This window comes from Neodiprion lecontei, chromosome 1 (assembly GCF_021901455.1).
Source record: "Neodiprion lecontei isolate iyNeoLeco1 chromosome 1, iyNeoLeco1.1, whole genome shotgun sequence".
Lineage (NCBI taxonomy): Eukaryota > Metazoa > Arthropoda > Insecta > Hymenoptera > Diprionidae > Neodiprion > Neodiprion lecontei.
Window position 1 is genome coordinate 24887758 of NC_060260.1, and position 23685 is coordinate 24911442.

General features: G+C 35.8%; 3 protein-coding genes across 5 annotated transcripts; 1 reads left to right on the forward strand and 2 right to left on the reverse strand.

Annotated features, from left to right (window-relative positions):
• The first annotated feature begins 45 nt into the window (after nt 1–45).
• LOC107227979 (SH3 domain-binding glutamic acid-rich protein homolog) lies at nt 46–3976 on the forward strand. Its single transcript, XM_015669311.2, has 5 exons — nt 46–298; nt 1039–1221; nt 1362–1511; nt 1665–1705; nt 1960–3976. The coding sequence occupies exons 1-5, from the start codon at nt 254–256 to the stop codon at nt 2162–2164; spliced, it is 624 nt and encodes a 207-aa protein (XP_015524797.2). The 5' UTR covers nt 46–253; the 3' UTR covers nt 2165–3976.
• Nucleotides 3647–11804, reverse strand: LOC107227972 (uracil phosphoribosyltransferase homolog). 3 transcript variants are annotated; one of them, XM_046746811.1, is made up of 7 exons: nt 11547–11803; nt 11392–11434; nt 10938–11087; nt 10152–10296; nt 9300–9430; nt 8693–8756; nt 3647–5058 (listed from the first exon to the last, which is right to left on the reverse strand). In XM_046746811.1, exons 1-7 carry the CDS (start codon nt 11687–11689, stop codon nt 5003–5005), a joined length of 732 nt encoding a protein of 243 aa, XP_046602767.1. In that variant the 5' UTR covers nt 11690–11803; the 3' UTR covers nt 3647–5002. The 3 variants fall into 3 exon arrangements, 2 of the variants coding, with proteins under 2 accessions (XP_046602767.1, XP_046602768.1); XR_006906427.1 differs by having other exon boundaries at nt 4966–5058; nt 9270–9430; nt 11547–11804; XM_046746812.1 differs by having other exon boundaries at nt 3647–8756; nt 9270–9430; nt 11547–11804.
• A 1699-nt stretch (nt 11805–13503) lies between these two features.
• LOC107227977 (homogentisate 1,2-dioxygenase) lies at nt 13504–16619 on the reverse strand. The gene is made up of 8 exons (XM_015669308.2): nt 16509–16619; nt 16280–16415; nt 16069–16202; nt 15071–15257; nt 14681–14860; nt 14364–14587; nt 14160–14286; nt 13504–13930 (listed from the first exon to the last, which is right to left on the reverse strand). The coding sequence occupies exons 1-8, from the start codon at nt 16524–16526 to the stop codon at nt 13593–13595; spliced, it is 1344 nt and encodes a 447-aa protein (XP_015524794.2). The 5' UTR covers nt 16527–16619; the 3' UTR covers nt 13504–13592.
• Between the last annotated feature and the right edge of the window lie 7066 nt (nt 16620–23685).

Below are 23685 nucleotides of genomic sequence, written 5' to 3' on the forward strand. Positions count from 1 at the left end.
GTATCTTGGTAGCGTCAAGTGGTTTTGTTACTCTATGCATATCGTGACGTAGAATTCAGGCAGGCAGGGAAAGCAGCGAGCGCTGAGCAATCGAGGGAACGAGTGAGCGGTTCTCACCGTCAGACCATAACCAGCAGTTGTCTGAAATTGTTTCTCACGGACTTATTTACGAATTATTCAGGAGGAGTTATCTTTGATATCGAGTTAACAGTGTTTATTAGTGGTTTATCGAAAGTGAAAACACTGAGCGACAATGGTTGTAAAAGTTTACATATCAGGGATTAGTGGAAATAAGGAAGTAAGTACCGGAATTATAACGGAGTACACAAAAGGCAGCTAGACCTTGGGCAGTGCCAATCTACCGCGATTACCGCAACTCTGTGACATTTCGTTATCCCATATACATACTTGTCGCTAATATATCAAATTACTCATCATATTATGCACCAATTGTCGATGAGGACCAAAAACTATCTATATGATTGTATGTGTAGAATTCGTAGAGCCGGTTTACCACATCTCCCGCTATGCTACCTGCGTTACACAATGGAATTAATTTATTAGTCAACACATACCGATTGTCAGCTTCTTAAAATGGCATTGCCAACAAATAGATTCGTCAATTTTTAATCTTATAACGACTCCTTGCCCATTTTCAACTTTTCATATTTATCTTGCAATCTTATTAACCAGTGATATCAGATTCCAGTTTAAGAAATGACTCAATTATGGTGACAATTTCTTTTTTATTATGCACGAATTTTGTCTCTCATTTGTAGAAAAGTGACCATCCAGTTCTGGTGTGAGCTCAAAAATCATTATGACTCTGATTTTTTTTTATTGCAATGTTCGTTATGGTATACACTGAGATATGTTATGAATTTGAGTACATGTTACACATCTTAAAAGTAAAAATATTTGCTTCTGTTATTTCAACTTGTCCAATGGTCACAGAATGTAGCAACTATTAAACATGGCAATAATGGTTCAACAATTAAATGATGCAATCACAGCAATGAGGATATTCCATTTTTGTAGGTAAAAAAACGACAGCAACGGGTACTTATGATTCTGGAGAGTAAAAATGTCCCATATGAAGTAACGGATATCACAGAGCCAGGAAAAGAGGCGGAGAAGGAGTTCATGCAGAGTAAAAGTAACCCAAAAGATAGCAAGTATCCACTACCACCGCAATTATTCAACGATGAAGAATATTGTGGAGTAAATAATTTTCTTATTAGACAACTTACTGTGTATGCAAAATTGCTTTTTCAAGCTTCATATCAGCTGCAATAGTGTTTTTAAATTTTATTTTCACTCAGTTTACTCAAATTTTGTTATTTGCTTTTATGTTTTCCTAGGATTATGAAGACTTTGATCTGGCCAATGAAATTGACGAACTAGAGAAGTTCCTCAAAGTTACACCTGCAATTAGCACTGCAGAAATAACCCTTGGAAGTAAATCTCCGCCTAAAGAAACACAGCAAAATGGAAATACATCTAGCCGAGAGGTATATACAGAATTCTTACACATTTAGTAATACTCATATCAAAATGTATTTTTGCCCCATATAAGTGGCCAAATTTTCAAATATTTTGAAGATTCTGATATACACTTATTTCATTCCAAGTGATATACATTTTGTTTTAATGCATTGTTGTAGCCATCTATCGAAAAACCTGCATCAACGACTGAACCAGAAAGGTAAGAATGATAAAAGAAAATCGAGCTTGTTAATGCACAACATCTAATTTTAATTATCACCTGTGAGAAGAGTTTGTATACAGGTATTTTGACGGGTATAAATGTATACTATTAATCAAAGTGTAAAAGAGAATGATATTATAAATCAGTTTTTGCATTTGGCTGTTTTTTACACTCCGTTTGGTTTTGATTCAAATCAATAAAAACAGAAACATCATAATTGCCATTACGTGAATTTTTTCGGAATTTCCTAGTACTGCCGAAAGGAGATCTTCGACGATTGAAGAGACTCAAACCAGTAAACCGAAGGTGGTAGAAAACGAGACTGCCGAATCGAACGAATCAGTGGAAGCACCCAAAGATGAGGTAAAAGAAACACAAGAGGATAACACTGAAGTATCCGACGATGCTGCTGATAAAAATGAGGAGAAATCTGATGACCAAGCAAAGGAAGAATAGATATGAGTGACACGTTTATGTGAAACAAATAATATATCGAAAACGAATTTTTAAACTTCGTTTACTCTTATTAATGGCTCTTTATAGCAAGATGCTTATTATGCAGGTAAGGCCAAAGGAATTTACTGCCAATTTTTGTGCATCGCTTTATGAAAGAAAGGGGTTTAAATGAGAGAAATAAGTCATCTTCATATTGTATGGGCATTAGCGATATTTTTTCCATTTAAAACGTATCGAAACAATTTGGATTGCTTCAAAATTATGCATGATAGAATTTCAAACCATGATGTTGGTAAACTTGAACAGTCATAATTTGGATTGTGTTTCACAATGAATTATGCTTGAAATATTCAGACCCCTTGATAATATACTTAGCAGTGAAATAAATTGAGAAATACTTATTCATTGTTCATATTAATTAGATAAGCATACGAGGATTTTACAAGATATAAGAGAAAAAACAAATAAAGAATTTTAATATTCACATTTATTTGCATGGCTTATTTTGATATAAGCTCAGTAATCTTTTGGTACATTTTTCTTAAACTAAGAAAATTCTTTCGAAGTTAATGACACACGTTTGAATTTTTCTCCAATTTGCGTAACAATGAATATTATCCACTACATCCTGTATTCAAGTCAATGTTCACAATTATTCTTTCAATAGTGGGCTGGGTATATATTGTTATAAGTTGTTGCTAGGAGTCGTTATCTAAATGTATATCTTTATTATTGTGTTATTATTCACATGTTGATACGTCTGAAAGAAAATTCTAAAATTTTATCCAACGTTTTGAATGTTACAAAAACAGAATCAAACCGAACTTAGCATAAGGCTACCAAAATTCTTTCATTGAAAAGTTTCTGTTACATCGATTAGCTTTAAATTGTAACTTGGTATTTTTAAGATTTTCACATTGAATAATCACGTAGCTCAGCAAAAAAAATCATTCATTTTACCCATAAACAATAGTATTGATAATGGTACGATGAAAGACATCTCACTTTGTGGTACTATTACTAGTATCAAAGATTTCATATTGCGCATCACCCTGTATACAACTCGCTAAGCTTCTGCATATTTTCATATTTCATAATAGAACTGTGTGTAAATTTTCATAAAAGTCGCCTAGTAATTTAATATAGTAATTTTTTACTTAGAATATTTTGTCATTCATTCAAAATGTTTTAGGGCCTATTTCACATTTACAAACATGTGTTCTTCACGTGACTTACACGTTGAGACATTTCCTTCATTGGATTACATAAAATAAGGTGTTTAATATACTTGCAAATTAGGTAGCTGCCAATTTTTGAGTATTGTTTTTCCCCCTTTCTTTTCACTTCCACGTGATTCTAAAATCATTGTAACTGCAGAGCTTATTAACCTTTCGTACTTTTCCGCTTGTGCAATATCAAAATTTTATGAAGCACTGAAAATTTCAGTACATGGCTTCATGTTTGGAATTTTTTTTTCAACAGTAGATCCTTCATATTTCATCGGATTATAATATATACATAAACATCAATTTGTACAAAATATATTCGTTACGCAATCGGCATGTATTTATTTGATGGTGTCATTGTTACATACATTACACACGCGAATAAGAATTTCACGAGATTGGCTTATGCATAACCCAGAGTTTGTATACTCAGAACAGTTTGAAGGCCACTTTAGTATTTAATGTATGATTTAAAAAGAGTAAAAATTGATATAACACATTATTGTGTGTTCAAATGTTTCGTCAAAAGTTGAAGTCGTGTTTGATCCCAAAAAAATTTTAATAAAACATACAATTTTTCATCACACGATTTTTTAAGTTAATTTATACGATTATTTTTTGTTTTACTCTAGTTTTTGTAAAATTAGGAAACATTTTTAGTACTTTCTCATTTAGAGTAAACGTTCATAGAGTTTTGGTGCTAAAATTACGTACACGTGTACATGTACCTCAAGCAGTCAAAACCCCATACTATACTGAATGTTCGATTGAGTCAGTCTGATGTTATTATACTTATGCGAATTGATTGCTTAGTAGAAAATGATGTAAATACATTTGGTCTACGATCTATAATAATACTATAGGTATGTATAAACTACATGTTAATACTATCGAAATTTATCATTTAAGAAACAAAATACACATATACTATATTGATAGCTCATAAAATGTTTGCCGTATTATTCCAAATATAAGTCGAAGTTTATTGTGGCTGACATGACCCCCAAAAATCGTCCTCGACCTATATTCGGGGTTTTTAAGGAATTTACTTTACAGACTGAAATTGAGTTTTATGAACAGTTTAATCATGAAATTAGACCAATGGAATTCACGCTGCGATATTTTCATCTACCTAAGTTCCAATGATACCCACTTAAAAAAATGCTAGTTTATAAATTAGTATGTATATTACTCTTGTGATATGAATTTTGTCATAAAAGTTGACTTATATTCAGTATCACAAAAAGGCCTGAAATGCAGACTGAAAACAACGGATCGGCTTATATTCGGAGTAATGCGGTATCTTGATTTGTAAATCACAAATGCTTGTTATTCGTATTTTGTATAATTGATAGATTGAATTTATTCGCCATTACATTAAATACATCTATATGCTATGAGCGTAGTCAGAAATGAATATATATATATATATACATATATATATATATATACATATATATATATATATACAATCCATTAAGGCTACATGTATTACTTTAACGTTATATCAACATTGTATTGTGACCAACCCGGAATGATATCCGAAAACGAACTATCCCTCTATTTTTTTCGCAATTTCTCAGGGAAATATCAGATGTTTCATATCGATTCCTCAAACATTTTTCATTGGTGCATTAGGTGGGCCCGTCACACCATGGTATGAACAGCCTGAAAACAACAATTTTGAACACGTTTCTTTCCTCAAGGTTTCATCAAGGTTTTGGAAATTTTTACGGCTGTGGCATGACATCTTAAAATCTAACGTCAGCATACTAAAGAAAATGTACGACCTGGCTTGGTTTTAAAAAATATATATATACGTCGTTTTTTCTTCCAGTGTTGCATACTTCCTATATGTAATGTGTAAATATCGACGACTGGACTGTGAATCAAAGATACCAGTCTTTACATGCAAAGATATCTCAAGGCAAAATGTTAAAACACGAATTTTGTGGTACGATATTTGGATAATTAATAAATACAGTCCAAGCTGTTTTGTTCCATTCAGGATTATACCCAACACATTGTACTGCTTTCAAAATTACTTACACTAGATGTGGCATAATCAAAATCAGGTTGACCACTGACTGAACATGAGTTTTAACCACAGCGTTAATGATACTGACTTACTACAAAAAACAAATATCGAAACGATTTTCACCATTTACATTTCGTTACATAGCAAATACTAGAATGGCAATTATTAAACTGACTGATGTTTAGCGAATCATCAATTAAGTAATGTGTATTATAGTCGAATTAATGGGTACATAGGTAACTGGAAAAGAATGCTAATGCATATGAAAACACGCCAACTTGAATGAAAAATCATAAATAAAATAAGATTTTTTCAAATAGTTTTTTTTTTATTAGAAGATATTCACAACAAATTTGATTTTTTCATATTTCTCTTGTATTTTTTATAAGTGCGCACGTTTACATGCCTCAAGATGTTTAAATACTTTCCCTTTCAGCTCATTCAATGAAATTTAGACTTTTCAAATGACACGTAATGCAAATGTGCAATCCTTTTATCAATTTATATAATTCGATATTTTAACTCTGTGGAGACAAAGAATTGAATGGAACTGAATGAATTACCTAGCAGTGTGTACAATAAACTTCGAATCATAACTTTTCATTATTATCAATTTAGCTGTATTGATTATCGTATTTATAGAAGTGGTTTTATCGATAATTTGTAAAAGTATAGTAAATAGCTGTGAAAATTGGATGTGTCCGATTATTTCTGTGCAAAAATGACTAGACATGTAAAAAGTCTTATCAATTTTATCAGTACTTTGAAGATTAACGCTTAGTGTGATTACGAAAAAGTCATTGTACATTTGCATTATTTTACATCATCTCAGCCAAGCGTAGATGAATATTGAATAAGTACCGACAGGCTTAGTACGAAATACATTCTGAATAAATAAAAATAAACATAACCCTTAGCGAGATATGCAATAAGCTAACACATCCTAAGTACAGGTAAAAGTGATACGAATATTATGCATTGCGCGTTTTATCATTTAAAAAAAAAAAAAAAACCGTTCATCAGAGCTAGCTATACTGCAAAGAAACGGTTATTGTAAACAGTACTACAGAACTTGCAGCATCTAACAAAAGGGCTAGTGAGAGCTACGAGAAGACTGGTTGTAAGACGTATTATGCAAACTAAAAATCGATATTTTTTCCTGATTTTCACTTCTCGGTCATATTCAACACACGTTTGTACACTTGATACATTCGGAAAAAATCAATTGCAGAGATGATGAAAATGCTTAATATTTGAACAAGTTGTGTAATAAATAATGCCAGCTCTGAAGAAAAAAGAAGAAATTAAAAGAAAATCGAATTAAATGCAGTAATCAGTCAAAGGGCCTTTTAAGTAAAGTTTTCATAAATTAGATATGTTGCTTTCATAGTTTTTTTGGTTATTTTTTTTTGAAAGTTTTCATAGTTACGTTCAATATTAATAATACAATTTACGTTTGTATGAGATTGCAGACATTTAACATCAATCGACAAGTTCTTAAGTACATGTAATTTTCATATAATAATCAATAGTGAATAGCTACAAAGTAATAAAAGTTATTATTTAATTTATGTAAAGGACAAAATTAATCCTGCAAACAAAGTGGATACGTAATTTACTGAGTTACGTTTGAGGGTGCCTAATTAGGTGGACAATCCATTAAGAAATTATGCATATGATTAGCAATGTATCACGTGCGTGAACAAAAACTGGTTCGATGTGCTAGTATCAAGGGGTATTATACTGAAAGTACTCCTATGCTTAAAACAAAACTACACCTTTTTCAAAAGCGATATTCTAAACTTGTCTTATCTTATAATAAATTAATATTCACAAATTTTTATTCTCATAAGAAATTATGCAAATATTTTTCGGTTACATAAACAATAAAAGTAAAGCAAAATTATAACCGTAGCTAATAAATATTAAACATTAGAAAATTTTTAAGTCGAATGATGTAAGGTTTTCCATAACAGGAGGACAAGGCAATACGTATGTCGTATAAATATTTGTAAAATAAAATTTTAGCAAAAATTGTTTCTTAAATTGAAAAATTGCAATTATTTACATTATAGACAATCTGTGCATTACAATAGAAATAAAAAAAATTGAGGGTATTCTGTGAAGCATTGGAGAGTAACTCGGCATAGACTATCGTCACGAACATGTGAGACATTTCGTGATTTGAAGTATTTCAAATTCGAGAATTTTCTGTTTCACTACTTTCGTTTCGAATAATACAAGTTTGTGATGTTAGAAAGTTTTTAGACTGTGCAGTTGTTCAAATTATATTTAAAATTTTGTGCAACTATACGAGCGTAAATATTATGTGAAATTGTTTCAACTTCATGCTAGTGTACTAGATTTATCTTTGCAATGGTTGACGATGGTGATTTGACGATTAACGACAAGAAAAAAAAAAAAAATTGGAGCAGAATTCAAGAACGTATTTTTCAATCATATGAAATTGCTGTGTACAGCTAGCAACATTCGGTGACATAAAAATATTTATTCGATACTCCAGAACGAATGCTTTCTTTAGCAAAGCAGAGTGTTAACCAGAATTTTTGGAAGGCCTCACTCAGGCACGCGATTTATTAAAAAGCACACATTTTCGCGAAACTCAATACGGCATAAAATAGCTGAGGAAATAGCGTAGAAAAGCAATGTCTTGCATTATCCCCAATCATATATGGAAATCTCATTCTTTAATACTAACCGAGATACTCTTTTCTTTCTTTATACAAGTGATCATAATAGATTGTAAAAATTCGAGCACCTAACGATCGTAAATGGGATAATAATTAATCAACGATGGTCCGTATAAGGTACCACGATCTTAGATATTTAAAATCTATCACACGATCGTAACCACTAAGAAAAAATAGTGCACAATATATACTGTTCTATTTTTGTTGACAAAAATGAAACTACCAGGGCATATGTGTTACAAAAAAAAAGCTATTCAAATAATTGATCGGATTCAGTCAGTTTTAGATTAATCTTAGTAAATCAGTAACAAAGTTTAATGCATCAGTGTGTTGAGGTAGCACTGTATCGATTACTGGAACTAAATTTCATACTAGTCTGTTATTATTCTAGCCACCAGTAGTTCATTTTGTCTATTATTACGTCTAGTCTTTGCATGTTTTTTAACGTTTTGTTTTTCTTTTCTCATTTTTTGTTGAATTTTTTTGTTTTCTTTTTTTCCTAACTTAAGAACTACATTCACTGTAGGATAGTTTTAATCAGTTCAATCCGTACCAAAGTACTTTTGCCCAAAGTGATTCGGCGCGACGTGGTGAATTTCCGAGGATAAGATCTTCATCTGAAAGTGCAATTCAACTTCAGTTAAGCCCCCTCATTCCAAAGGACAATGTTATTACAAATCTGTATGTGTCTGAATGAATCGGACGTTCTAATCCTAGTTTCAATGTTTCATGTAATCATTACTGAATAAACATGCCTCTAAATTTTATGATCTTAAGTAAAAACAAGATTAGAAAGACAAATATTCAAGTAACCAGATTCTGGATAGTATTATTCCGAACGAGATTGTGTTGAAAACATACGTGATGAAAAAAGAGCCATGAATTGGGTAATAAATATGACTTATTTAACAAATAAGATAATAAATCTCAGATGTTCGCAAAAATTCAAGTTTGCTGGTAGTAAATATTATTGCATCAAATTTCTGACCAGAAACTAGCATGTAACTCGACAAGAATATCTAAATGGCTACCGATACAAGATGCGACAGTGAATAGTACAAGAAACAATAGTATTTCATTTGCTACTTATTGTTACACTATTGAAACAGCAGTGGAATAAAAGGTCTTACCTGTGCCTATAACTGATGTGAATTACATACCTTAGGGAAGGCAGTGACTAGAGTTTTGGCAGCAAATGGTGTACAGAATAAATTAGAGAGGATGATATTTTCCTCCAACACATTGTGTTCTTTTAACACAGCTATCGCTTTTATCACAGTATTTCCGGTACCTTGAATTAGAGAAAAGAAAGAAATACCTGAGTTGTCAATGTAATGTATAAATCTAAATGTCAACGTATAATTTCAGTTTTTACAGACGGATAAATAATTCAAATTTCATCACAATAGTTCATTGACGGTACAAATAATGCATTTTTTACATACTGTGCTCAATAAGGATGAAAAAGTACAGTTTGGTGATCATATAAATGCATATCTGTTGCTTATTTAACTTTCACGATTAATACTTTCAACAGAAAAAGTCCGGGGTTGCCATTAATTAGAATGAATCAAGTCGGTCTGATGCTAAATTAGCAGAGTCAGAAAAAATACACGTTTCCAATTCGTGGAAGCAGTGAAGGTCATTTTCAATTATCTTCCATATTGTGAATACCAAGATATATTTATCACAATGATGAAGCTATTTTTGTGAAAATTTACAGAAAACGTGTGCTATCTACAACTTTATATCGCACGTTCCATAAAAGTGATTTGTACAGTCCTTGAATTTTGAATACAGTGTTGCAAACTGGTATTTATTTTGTATTTATTATTTCAACTAATCGTGTCTTCATTGGTTTGCATCAAAGTTGCCAACTCTGGCCATAATGTATATGCATTTCACACTCTACACACAGTACTTTTGTGCCACACATTGCTTTTAGTGACTTGGCTAATTCCCGATCCATGCAATTCAGATATAAACCTTCAGCATCTATATTGTATACTTACTCATTATCGGATACATTAAGAGAACCTTTCTTTCGGCTATATCGTCTGGAAATTTAGCATAGACAACTTTAGCCTCATGAGTGTCAACATCACTTTCGACCAATATTTTACCAATTCTTATACTACGGCAACAGTCCCTGAGACCCTGAAATAACTCAAAATATTGGTAAACTGTTCACATATACGTAGAGTGATCGATTTATCCATGGAGGATAAATCCAGGGCTGGTAGTAAAACATTTTTGTTAGAAAAATAAGAAGGTTTACGAATCACACAGTCAAGATTCTAATATTGTGAACATTCTTCATCAAAAAGTTTATAAAATTTGCCTTTATTATATCAAGCAAATCCAAGTTTATTCTGAATTATTTTCCGTGCAGCTAGGTAAATACAGTGTATACATCTTTGCCATTACGCAATGAAGATAATTTTTTTGCTTGTAAATCATTTATATCAACCGAAATGTTGAGCTATAAAGTACATTACAGATTAAGAATGACACAATTGACGATATTCTTTTCTTATTAGTCATTTGAAGCTGCGTGCAAAATTTCGAGATTCATTTGTACAAAAATGATACTAGATCTATGAAATTAGTAGCACAGGGTCATTACTTTCATTGCAAAATTAAACACAAATATCAAATTGATAACTTGAACGCAGCTTCATAGCGTATGGCATAATTGCAACAAAAAGTGCGAATATTGTGGGAATAAACAAATAAATAAATAAAAATAATAATAATTCTTAGCCACTAGCCCTGTGAAGCCAGTGATAAATAATTACCTGTTCCATAGCTTCGCCACTTCTAACTATAGACACGCCACAATTGCCTTTTTGATATTTGAGTCCCTTGTACTTGGCACCTGTCGGCGTTGTCACGGAACATTTTGAAAATGGTAATTGATTGAGGCTTTCTTCTATGACAAGTCTGATCTGTAAGTAAAATGAATATATTATACATATGTATATATGTAGATATTTTTTCTTTTCGTCGGTCATGATTTCACTCGTGATTTTGACACGCAAAACGTCCATGTTGTAAATAAATTCCTCGAATGCTTTTTCAAGCGACACATTTTTTAGTACTTTCTACCAGACTATTGCGCATAATTGTCAGTTTAATTGCCGGCTGTGTGCATATTCGCACGTCACCGTGGGATTGACGCTACGGTTAATTAGCCGGGGTAGACAAGTAGGTTTGAAAAAAAATGTGTTAACGTATCGTTAATATTCTCACCAAACGGTCTGCGTAGAATTTAAAATCGCTTCTCGTTGTGTTCCTGTAACGAAGAAAATTATAAAAAGACATTGAAACGCTGTCGATGCCATGTGCTTGTCGCGTTTCAGCAATGCCGCATTGACTTGTCGAAGATTATTGCCTCGTCCACTTACTTGTCACGTAATATAGTTTGCAATTCTTTGACCTGGTTATTTGTTGGTAATACTCTTAAATTCGGGCCGTACTCTTCGATAATTTCATTGCCACTGTCACTCGATATCTTATTTATTACAGTTGCCGTGTCTCCACTTCCCATATTGGTTTATTACCATACTATTTTGTTATCCTCTTATCACACGACTGAGGACTGAATGCAGCATGCACACACACAGACATGCAGCTGTATTCTACACTATTTTTTAGACCAGCCTCGTGGATTTACACCGCTGATAGAACGGTGCTACATACAATCAACTCTACCCTATTTTTCAGCTATACCAGCAATACGACACAATACGACATCTTATGCGTCAATTTGTTACTAACATTGTAGAGTGCTGTTTTCACTACAATTTTCAAGGATGGCGCATCTATTAGTCCAACCAGTAGCGCTAGTGATGACGGTTTATTAAACTACTGGAGCTGCGAGATAACCGCTGCAACGGGTATGAATTCCGACAATAACGATTGGTCAGCTGGTGGTCACGAAAGTGAAATCTATGGGTTCACGGTTCAAGTTTTGGTTCCAATTGAGAAAACAACTGGTGCATAACTGTGATGAAATAGTTAGCGCAGTTTATTCATCGAGCAAGTATAAGTCTGGTACTGTTCAGTAGAGTTTTTAAATTGTATTTTAAGGGCACGTTATACAAAAAACTGTTAAAAAAAATTTTTTAATCTTTTCTCTTAATGCCAACATAATTTTAAGGGTATAATGTAATGGATTCCTGACCAAAACCATGGCGCCTCATTGTTGACACCATAAATTGACCAAAAATTATCCAATCTGGAAAAATAAAAAAGAATCTTGTAAAATAACGTATTAGTAATAGTGTGACGGAGGGAATTTTTATTACTTTTCAAAAATGAAGAATTTACAGTATTTGAAAGTTTGGCATGCAAGTTGAAAAAAAATTGGTGTTTAATGATTTATAAAAAATTATCCTATCAAAAAATTAAAACAAACCTCTCGTCAGACTATGGAGAAAATAATTATCAAGATTAAAAAAAAAATAAAAAATATTAAAAATTGACTGAGTTTAAAATTTCTGGTAGGTATGTACAACACGAACTCACGGCAAGTCTTCCATTCCAGCTTCGTACTGTAAACCTCTTCTTCAGCTTGTATCTTCGTGTTTTCTTGTGGTTTTCTGCAATCTCTTGTCAATTCTAACTTCTTTAGTGGGTTGAATTGATTGTATCCTGGCGTATTTCAAATGGTTAACATCTTCTTTCTCACAATAACTATGCGCTTCAATCCCAGCGCTGATTCCAAGTAATTGTAGCATTTGTAAATAACTGAGAGCTCCATCCAATGTAGATACCGCAACGCTGATTGCAATTTCTCCAATTTTACAACTTCTTGTCGTACACTGATAAGCAATAAGCTTCCAACTTTTAGTCTTGAGACTCTCATTATTGTTTTGAATAAATCCACCCAAGCACTTTTTTAATAAATCATTGCTACTCAATACCTCGTAGATGGGTTAATTGCTGTTTGTACGATTTCAGGTAAGGAAGGCTTATGGACAAAATTTGACCCCTCTGCTTTTGCCTTCTGCCAATCGTACCAACTGTTACTACCCAGAGGACAATAAGAATGCTGTGGAGTCAGTGAATATTTCATGATAAAAAGTCGTCCATATGGCTTTCATCACATCCTCCACAGAATTTACGAGATGCTATTTCTTATTACTAATCCGCAATAAATAGTTCATCTGTTAATTTTGTTGTCAATTTTCCGTAGCAACTGAAACTTGATCCTCGACGTTGGTTTGATGTTCTAGACTCACTGTTCAGTGAATTTTACATTTAAATGACGAGTCTACTTTTACACTTCTTGAAATTTCATGCAATGCAAAATTATTACAAATGTTGTTGGGGGGGCATTAAAGAGACAACGCATGTGAATAGAGTCAAAAACATATTTAGTATAATATAATGTTTCTATGCATACCAATGTGCTTATAATATAACAGAGTTTTGCGTAATGTCTGAAGCTAATTCACGCTAGGTAAATTTTCCCCAATAGCCTGAAGATCGAAATTTTTCTTCAGACCTTGCCAACAGCGGTAGTATTCGGCGTCAAGACGCTGGCAGGTGTGTTCACCCCATTTCGTTACAGCAAGACTAAATGAGGATTCGAACATGAAGGCTTGGGTCCCATCGGCAATTCGTTCAGCTCGCAATTCTGCGTTGGATGCACCTTCGAAGCATGCGGCATCCGGTCCGTGTGGCGTCATCATCGAATGCAGAGAGGCACCTCCGGCTTGAAATCCCTCTTCCTTGGCTTCGTAACGACCCTTTATTAAGCCCATAAACTCGCTCATACAATTTCCTGCAGGAATAAACAACGAATCGTCAAGTTGAAACATGTAGCATTCTTGGAGTATAGGTCCTCCATATTTGTAATTACTATATTCAAGAGCTGCTGATGTCATGGAAAATAAAACTAATTTGAAGTATTTGCCGACGAGGACTGCGGGTTCAACGAGACCAAAGTGCAAGTAAGAGAAATGTGGTTTTAATTTTATTGCAGTTCGTTGAGTAAATGTGCGGAAACTTACGATGGTAATACGGAGGTCTGAACGTGTGTTCTTGAACCGACCATCTTGGTGGAAATATCACAAAGTCCGCAACGGCGGTACCAGGCTTGTTGGACGGGCAAGTGAGGACAGTGAAAATCGACGGATCCTGCAAGGAGCGAAATTAAATTGCAACGCAAGCATAATATCCTTCGGCATCATAAATGTTAACAGTAAAATACCGACACAGTGATCAAAGGACACAGAGTTCACGACCATGAACCGATCCAGATCGTACTTATAGGGTACGTAATTTCCGTGCCAGGCAACAACGTCGAAGGGACTGTGACCTTGAGCTGCGGCGAACAGTTTACCCTGATATTTGCAGATTATCGTGAACGGTGCTTCGCGTTCTTCAAACCACGCCACCGGTGTCATGAAGTCACGGGGGTTGGCAAGTCCGTTGGCACCTTTGTCAATCAGAGGAAAAAGGTGCCATTGGTTACTTCTTTGGATGCTCATTGAGCAGACGTCTACGCGTTTCTGATCCAGGTGCAACTTACCAATCGGTCCGAGGTTCGGTAGCTGAAAGTGATTGTCGAAGACCTCGAGGATGTAGCCCCGCGATGGACCGAGCACAGTAATCGAGAAACGCATGCCCTGCTGTATGACGCATATCTCGTTCGGCTCTACCCTCATCTTGCCGAATTCGGTTGTGATTTGCAAAGCGCCGAGTTGGGGCACTGGAATGTTTTTCGAAAGTCATGTCAATCACTGGCAATTATCCGAGATCAACGGTATGGTACCCTGCCTATCTCGCGCTTGCGTAGCACAATGGAGGCGTATAAGTCGGACGCGATCGGACAGATCAATTGTAAGTACGGATCAATTAGAAATTATTTACTCTATAAGCATGCCAATTTATTAACAAAGTGTATTTATATCCTACGCACCGATCAAGAAGTCGCCGTCGGCGTTGTAGAGGGCTTTGTCACGCATCGACGCGTTGCAAAGATAAACGTGGATGGCGATACCAGAACGGACTCGAGCGTCCCCGGCACCACAGACCGTGTGGAGACCTTGAACGAAGTCAACTGCAGGGTCTTGTCGAGTCGGTACGTCAAAGGGCTTCCACCGCATCTGCGTGTGGCCGAAATTCATTGCTTCCGATCAGTACTTTAGAACGTTGTTTCGGTACATCGGTATAATTTGTCAATACGGCGAGATGATATATTATCGTCCAGCTTGTATTCACGTCACAGTTGTCACTCATTTGTGCAGATCGTTACTTGCCAAGTAAGGGACTTGATATTCGAATATAATAACTATACGAATATTATTTCGTTATTACCTATTAGGTACAAATTTTGGACTCAGTACCCGTCGGGTCGGCCGTTAAAGCAGTCATTGTGTCACCCCTCATTGTATAAGTCATTTTGTAATCATTGTAATCGCGTTGTGATCATGAAAACGTCTGCAATCTAAAAATCATTTTTTATTGATGCAATCATTTGCAATTATCTCGTAGTTATTGTGATTACAATAATCGTAAAATCCCGAAAACTTTGACCTTATTTGTATGAAATTTAAAAATTGCGCCAACAAGATAGTCTTTTTCGTTGTTCGTTCGGATGGCAAAAACAAAATCACCGATGATTACGGATGATTGCTTTTTTTGTAACCGCAATAGTCATATAAATTTTCTGTACTCAAATTTTAATATTCAAAAAAGGAAATCTTTGTTAATCATAAAAAACTTGACACCGTCCGTGTAGTTTGCAATCGTTGTGTCACTTTTTTCTAAGCGGCCAACTCCTCGTCAGTACCCGAGTCAGTTCTTGGATTGTTTTTGCGTCGAGGTGCTCGTCTTGCGAAAAAGTATTCGACATGGTCGACGATCGTACTATCTAATAGCTGCTTCCAATAATGATAACTTTTAGTATGAACAAACCTGGTTCGGGTTCGGTGGAATTTCATCCCAGTTGTGTGTTAGATATGTGGCTTCATTTGCAGGAACAAACGGTTCGTGAAGTGCTGATGGTCTGATGCGGTACAGCCAGCTTCTTTTATTCTCTAGTCTCGGTGCTTGGAAAATGAAAATTTTTGTCAAGTAAATTCGGAGAGAAGAGACTCGCAATGTTGAGACCTGATATTATAATCACCGGTAAAAGCAGTGCCAGATAGTTGTTCGGCGTAAAGGCCATAAGGGCATTTTTGTGGATTATTCTGGCCAACTGGCAGAGCGTTTGGACAGCGTTCGTCCTCGGAGGAAAATTCGGAGCCAAAACCGGTTAGGTACTGGCAAGAATGAGATAAAAAAGTTTTAACCTGGTTCTAGTGCTTCTTAAGTGTGAGTGTTACGCATATCGTTAGATAAAATGAGATACGTACCTTGAGTTCGTCCTTCATCGCGATCGCGCAGTTTTCAACTGAATAAGCGATTCCATGTTTCGCGTCATTTTATAAACGTCGTTTGACCTTAAGTTGGTGTCAACAAGATAAAATTTATGCAAATCGTTTTTACGACTCAGCTTTCCAGCCAATCAGATACCCCGTATTTGAAGGCGCGACCATCCCGACAGGTTTTGCACGCCACAAGTTCCTGATATCGTACAAGTAAAACGTACACGAGTCGCTCTTCTCGACTGACGAGCCCCTGATCACATTATCATATTTGATAATGACACTCTCTTGTAAACAACCACACCGAGTTTGCTAAAGCTTGAGCACGTACACTGTAGAAGAATCTAGTCGTTCGAGAAACACTGCTCAAATTCTATGGTAGCAAACTTATAGAACATTTGATTCTACGGAACTGCTCAAAAAGAGTTTATCTCTTGCTTAGCGACTATTGTTACATTTACTTACTTCGTTTAGAGTTAAAAAAAGACGTAGGTAATAGTAATATAACGTAGTTACTCTATCATCGTTCAGAGAATGAGAACTGATTGAACGAGTCACTTTTCGAGATAACATGTGATATGGCGGAATCAAGATAATTGTTCAGTTAATGAATAACTGCCGCAATATGCTGATGTTCCAAATGTCTTACATATTCAAATTAGTTTATCTGAGCCGTAAAATTCCGTGAATTGAATGAAACGCGAGCGTTCATTTATGGAAAAAGGTATATCACGAATGGGAATGACAAATTGACTACAATAACGCAAAATTGAAAAGTTCAGGATATCCAACGTCTCCGTGAGTTTTATATCTCGGTGGAGTTCGATGATCAGGGAAGATCAAGGAAGGTCGAAATGCGAAATACGTAACGATTAGTTTTAAAATTGAAAAAACCTGGAAGTTTTTTTTGTATCAGAATAATGCTACTAAGTGAAAATTTTGAGATTAAACTTGAAGTGTGATTTCAAACCTCTCTAAATCAAGAATAGTTAAATACGTGATTTATCACGGTTTGGACAATGCAGAGTTCCGTGTTATTATTCTCAACTCGTTTGCTAACTTGTTCCGAACAATCAATTACTACCTTTCGTAAAGATTAAGAATTATGCTCGGGACAAAAATTAAGTGCGGTCAAATAGAGCTCACAAAAATTGAATTGCAAAAGATGCTATTCCTTTCCTATCAGATTTCCGAATGTTCTAAAAGCTTTTTCTCTCTCGTGTTTGCCTATTCTTGATAGCGTGTCGTTTCGATAAATCAGGTACGCGTTTGGCACGTCTTTACTTCAGCTATTGCAAAAGGAGATATTTTTGAAGGACACTTTTTTATAATTATATTTATCCAGGAAGTATCGAAACAGGTAAATTCTAATAGTTGAAGAATATTCAAATACTCAACTGGCCCTGCAGATCAAGGATTGGGCAACGTTGTTTTGACCACTTTTTTTTTAGCAACGATCACGAAGCCTGACTATATTATGGAAAACGAATGATATATTTTATCTATATTTTATCACGGTTGTTCAAGAGAAGTGCGATATTGAGAGGCAATGAAAAATCGGAATATCATGATTGTGTTTTGAAGAAAAAGAAATGCATATTGTAAAATAGGACATGTTTGGAGTTCTTTCACTTATCGGAATGTTACTCTAGCAGCTTCCGTGACGTTTTTACTCTGTTTCAGTTTTTCATTTCCTTGGTCATTTTATCCATTCCAGCTTAGAACAATTATAATTCTTTGTTTAGTGGGAACATTATTTCATTTGAACTTATACTTCATGTTGTTGTCCAAGAAAGATCCACGTGATCAATTCCCTTTCAATAAGCATGCGTTCATCCATAATAAATTGCTTGAATATAGCCATTAGATTATAATCAAGAAGTCAAGTTACGTAACGCACACTTAGATCCTCCGTCCTGTTTTACTCTTACATCACACACTGATTGCCCGTTAAATGAGTAAAAGCGAGGGCTCAGGTTTCACACTCGTACTATCTATTCATTTGTATAGACATTTTCAATCGATTTAAAACAGTTATCAGTGAAAATTTGATATTTTGCTGTGACGATTAACTGCAGATTTTCCTAAACAGGTATTTTTCGCATCAAGTTTTTGATCTCAATAAATTCTATGTATAGACGTTTAAGTAAGGCTTGGCGGGTATTCTGGACCCAAAAGCTGTTTCTTAGAAATGAAATATTTTCATTATTTTTGACAGAACTAAATGGATTTAATGGGTAGAAGAATGGTAGCGTTTGGTAGTTAAATTCCTAATTACACTATTTATCTTCGTGATTTCGGCATTATTTATGTAACACACATAGCTATGTTTTATATAACCCATAACTTCGACGGTAAACGGTACATAGAGAGAATTCATTAAAACACACATGCAGATTATTTATTTCCGTGTTTATTCAGCAAAAAATAACGTAGTCATGTACCCAGCAGATAAACCTCTTCAGTTTCGCTCTCATTTAGACTATTTTCACCACCATGCCTGACAACCAGAAACAGAAAAAAAGTGTGACATTATAACGTGACAGAAATTAGACACAGAGAAATCTGAATCTGAAATCTGCAAGGTACGTCAGTCGATCAGCTGGTCCCCCTTGTATTATACACATACCTACATACACTGAGAAAAATTTCATTTGTTATAGCAGCTAGAAAAATTCAGTGAAACAGCTGGTGTCGTAAAAAAAACTGTTTGAATTTTGTTGGTATTACGAAAAACGAGGTATACGTAACCATTTTGCGCTATTGTCGATAATTTTTTGGTAATTGCAACTCAAAATCAGTTTTTTCGGTTTACTCTATTTTTTTAGTTAAATAAGGCTTTAGCATCAACTTATTGTCGCAGAAGCATTGAATCTTCGCAACAGTTACAATAAAATATAGTAACAGTGATCGTAATGAGAAAGAATAGTAACGGATACCAGACTTTCCGGTAACGGCTAGAAAACTAATTTTCATTTTCTACCTAGAACTGTATTTTTCGATTTTGGTAAAAAATGAAAATATTTAAGGACTGAGCGGTAACCGGAACTAAAAATTTCTCTCAGTGTTTTATAGTTACATAATTATTGCCGACTGATTTCCACACCACACATTTATCATCTGACTGACAACAGCTCATTCAATTAAACTGGCACCGATCACGTATGTAAGCTGAAAAAAGTTGCGTCGAATTATTTTTCTTTTTGTTTTTGAAATTTAATCGTTAAGCTAATCGGTTCCTAATTACTTGGGATATTCTTGTGTTTCAACGAGAAGGGAACGGAGCCGCCGAACTAAGGATGAGGACCAGCAGTAAAAGAGGCATACCTACGACACGGTGAAGAGAAGGCTTTTACAGTTATCCGTGGTAGGGGAAAAAGTTACGAGTTCTCCGGAGGCGGAGTGGTATCCAGGCTCGATCGGACGATGGGTACCAAACAGCGTGTAATCGGCATCTCTTCACTGTGCGGCAATTCTATTCCTGGCAGTATTTCAGCACGCGTAAACCGGTGCCTTCAGATAAGAAGATATTTTTTACCGTTTGCGGGGTCAGGAAAGTCGGTGCTATTGGCGACCCCGGCGTGACCCTACCTTCGGCGGATTCCAGGACAGGCGTAAAAACTTTCGTTCTTCGATGGCCTGGAGCCAAATTCAAACCGGGAGAGTAACGCCGATCGCGCAACAAAGCCACTTCCTTCCTCCGCTCGAATCCCGGTCGGTCAAGGTCAACGAGAGGAAAGCGAGAATCTTTTCTTTTCCTTTTTCACACGCTTTTTACACCCGGTGGCACGGTTACTTGGCGCTTGATTCTTGCCGATCGGCAGCCGCCACTCCGCGATAAAAAATGGCTTGTATACGGCGTTAGGTAATTGCTTCGGTTGTTTGCTAAACGGGAGCCTTCTGGTAATTTTGCATTCTGTGATGGAGATCTTTGCTTGATTACCTGACGGTAACAACGCGGATGAAGAAGTCACAATAAGAAACAGTCTCGTTATATCGCATAGTCATTTGTATCTGTGGTATAGAAATACGCACGCATTTTTATTATACATATTCAATGCTGCGAATCGATCTATCAGAACAGGTTTTTGCAGTATGAAATGCAGGGGAAATGATGAATGATTCTCTTCAAATTGGTACATACACCAGCGTTATTCTTGATTATGCCATTTATTAAGAATAATAACGGTATTATTATATAGGATAGAAAGCCTGGAAATTTATAGAAAGTAATCGAATTGCTTCAAGTTTTATTTCGTGAATTCTGCGATTCAGCGACTGTGATGGATTGGGAAATGCGTTTTGTATCGTGGAAAAAAAGTTGACACCGAATCCACTTGTCGCGCGTATTTTAAATGGGTGAATCTATAAACTCACTGTTGAAAATGGGTTCATGTTAAAAGAAAACGTACGTTAATTCTATATTCAAGAATATTCATTACAAGTGTTGTCTTCTTCTACAGAAAACAACATTCACCATTTGGAAAGCAAGCATACTGACAGGTTTATGCATATTATATGTTAGAGTGTTTGAGAAAAAAAATTACGATTTTCCAGCGTGGCCTCACTTGAAAAGTTTGTCTGGGTCAAAAGAAAGATTCTGTCGAAAGGTGAGCGTTCTACGTTATGTGGAAGATCGCCCTCATCTTTTGACAGAATCTTTCTTTTATCCTAAACAAAATTTTTTAGGAGGTGCCAAATTGTGGAAAATCGCAAATTATTTTTTTCTCAAACATCCTAGTTTATAAACACCCGAACAATTCGCTTCATCGGACGATGTGTCTGAACAATTAAGGTACAGCAACGTTTGTAACATATTTTTTCCTCCTACTGCAGGGGACGGCGGTTTTCGAAATCAATGAGAAATCCGCTAAATTATCGTTCCATTGTAATCCGCATGGAAACAATACGCTACCTAGATATTATAATATACGTATGCGAGGGCCTGTAAAGTTGAAACGCTTCTTTAACCACGGTATGCATAAACGGACTTTCCTTTGCACGAGGTACACTGCGATGGATGAACAAATTCTTTTTCCGTGTACAAGCAACTCATGGTGCACAGCTTATACATGGTGTACCTGTAATACGAAATAAACGTAAATTTAGTGTAAACAACAACCGGAAGAAGGGACTCGGAGGTGCTTCCGACTTAGCCTTGCACTTAGTGTTAGTCCTGATACAGTATATAGCTGCTGGTAACTCAACGAAGCATGAGATTGGGAAATGTGGCAATGCGAAAAACATGTATAACAAGGTAGAAGCTGCGGGCATGGTAACGGAAGATCCCTCAAGACGTGATTAACAGCTGGTTCGTGTATATGTTGTTTTGAGTACAGGCATCGTTCAACCATCATTGATTCATGGCATTGATTCGAATTTATTTTTCATCCCGGTAGAATCTGGTAAAAATGAAAGTCGATGAAACCTCTTGATCTGATCCTATGCTCTGGTTTATCGATTGTTCAAACAGCTTCTCACGACGCTGCGTTTCTAGGTCGATCCGTCAATTTACGCTTCGTTTTATCCTCGACAGTCCGTACCGATGGATGTAAAATTTTGATTTCTTCTGGAATAGCTGACCGATGAACTGCGTAGGATCGTCTAATAATTCCCGAGCAGTTTGCAGTTGGAAAAGAATTGTTGCGGCTCTCTGGCTTACGGCACATACATACGCTTACATGTTCACGTCTACTTTGATCAAGCGTAAGAAGATTTATCAATCGGCTTGATTGCTTTCATGTACCGTAACAATTGCTGAGAGATCATTACTCTACCGGTAGAAATCCATGGGATGTTAAGACCGCGTACGTCTCGACGTCCTTCGAAGCAAAAAACCATCGGAGAGACTTTATCACGTACGTTGTACGCAGTCGTTTAACTTCAGTGACTCACAATTTCCGAGTTAGATACTTGGGTACTGCGGTTGATAGCGAAAAAAGAGAAAAAGATAACCGAAAAGAAAAAACGTAAACTCGATTAATTCCGAACTCCCGTTTCCCACTAAAGTGCTTGAAGACGACACTCAAAGGTGCGGGAGCTCACTGGCACATTAAATTCCGTTAGTTTAACGCCGTTCCAAGACTCACGGAAGTATCCGTGGAGAAAAGTTCTACTTTCTTACGGTCTCGGTTAATAACAAGTATGCAGTTAGTTTTACTCGCGTTGTAAGCAGGTAGAAGCATCGATGGATTCGTTGTAAACATTTGCATTCAAAATTGGCATCGGTTTTACGGGAGCTACAGCGGCTACTTCGATCCTCTATCTGTTATACCATATAATTCAAACAGTGTACCGGAGTGAACCAATTTAGTTCAAACAAATGTTAAAATGGCATGCTGGCACTTATCGGCATGCGGTTCCGTATGCACGACCACCGTGAGAATAGAAGAAGGAAATACCGACGCCGGAATCACCTCGATTCGATACCCCAGCAGTCAATGAGTTACGAGGTGATCAGATTTCAACAAGACCTTTATACCTATAACTCTGACACATCATGAATGTTACTGTATGCACAACGATGTCTTCGAAAGATCGTAAGTGACGTTGGAAATTTAATCTTTGACCAGTTACGTGTCGTCAGAAGCAATCCAATGGTTACCAACATCTTCAGTATGATGACTACAACTTATTACACACGATTTATAACGACTGTGTGAACATCGCGGTTCTCTCTCTTCGACAATAGCGCCAATCTGAAACGTTGTACGAAAACCGAAGAATTATGTGGAATACTCGACACACTTTCATATATTAACTCCAGTGGCCACTGCTCATTACATCGAGGTGAACGTGATGTAATCCGCGTTTCCCTGCCTTTAAAAGTTCAATGAAATCCAGCGGCGATGATTCCATTTGGACAATGAATTATCCTTATCTGATTCAGCATGTCGTCACAAGGTTCGTTAATCGCATAGAACTTCCTTTGCTTCGAGGTAGTTATACTTTGATTTATATCTACTGAAAACGCAACCGGCAGACCGAGATCTATAAGGTCTCCTTCTTCCTTTAATCGACAATCTATGATTTATCCAGATCCCAAGTTCCATACAACGCACTTCGGAATTAAACCTCGAAGCATCGAGATGATTTCTCGACAATTTTCATCCACGGGATATGGAAAACAGTGGTCCTGCTGTTAACCGTCGGCGACCTCATAGTA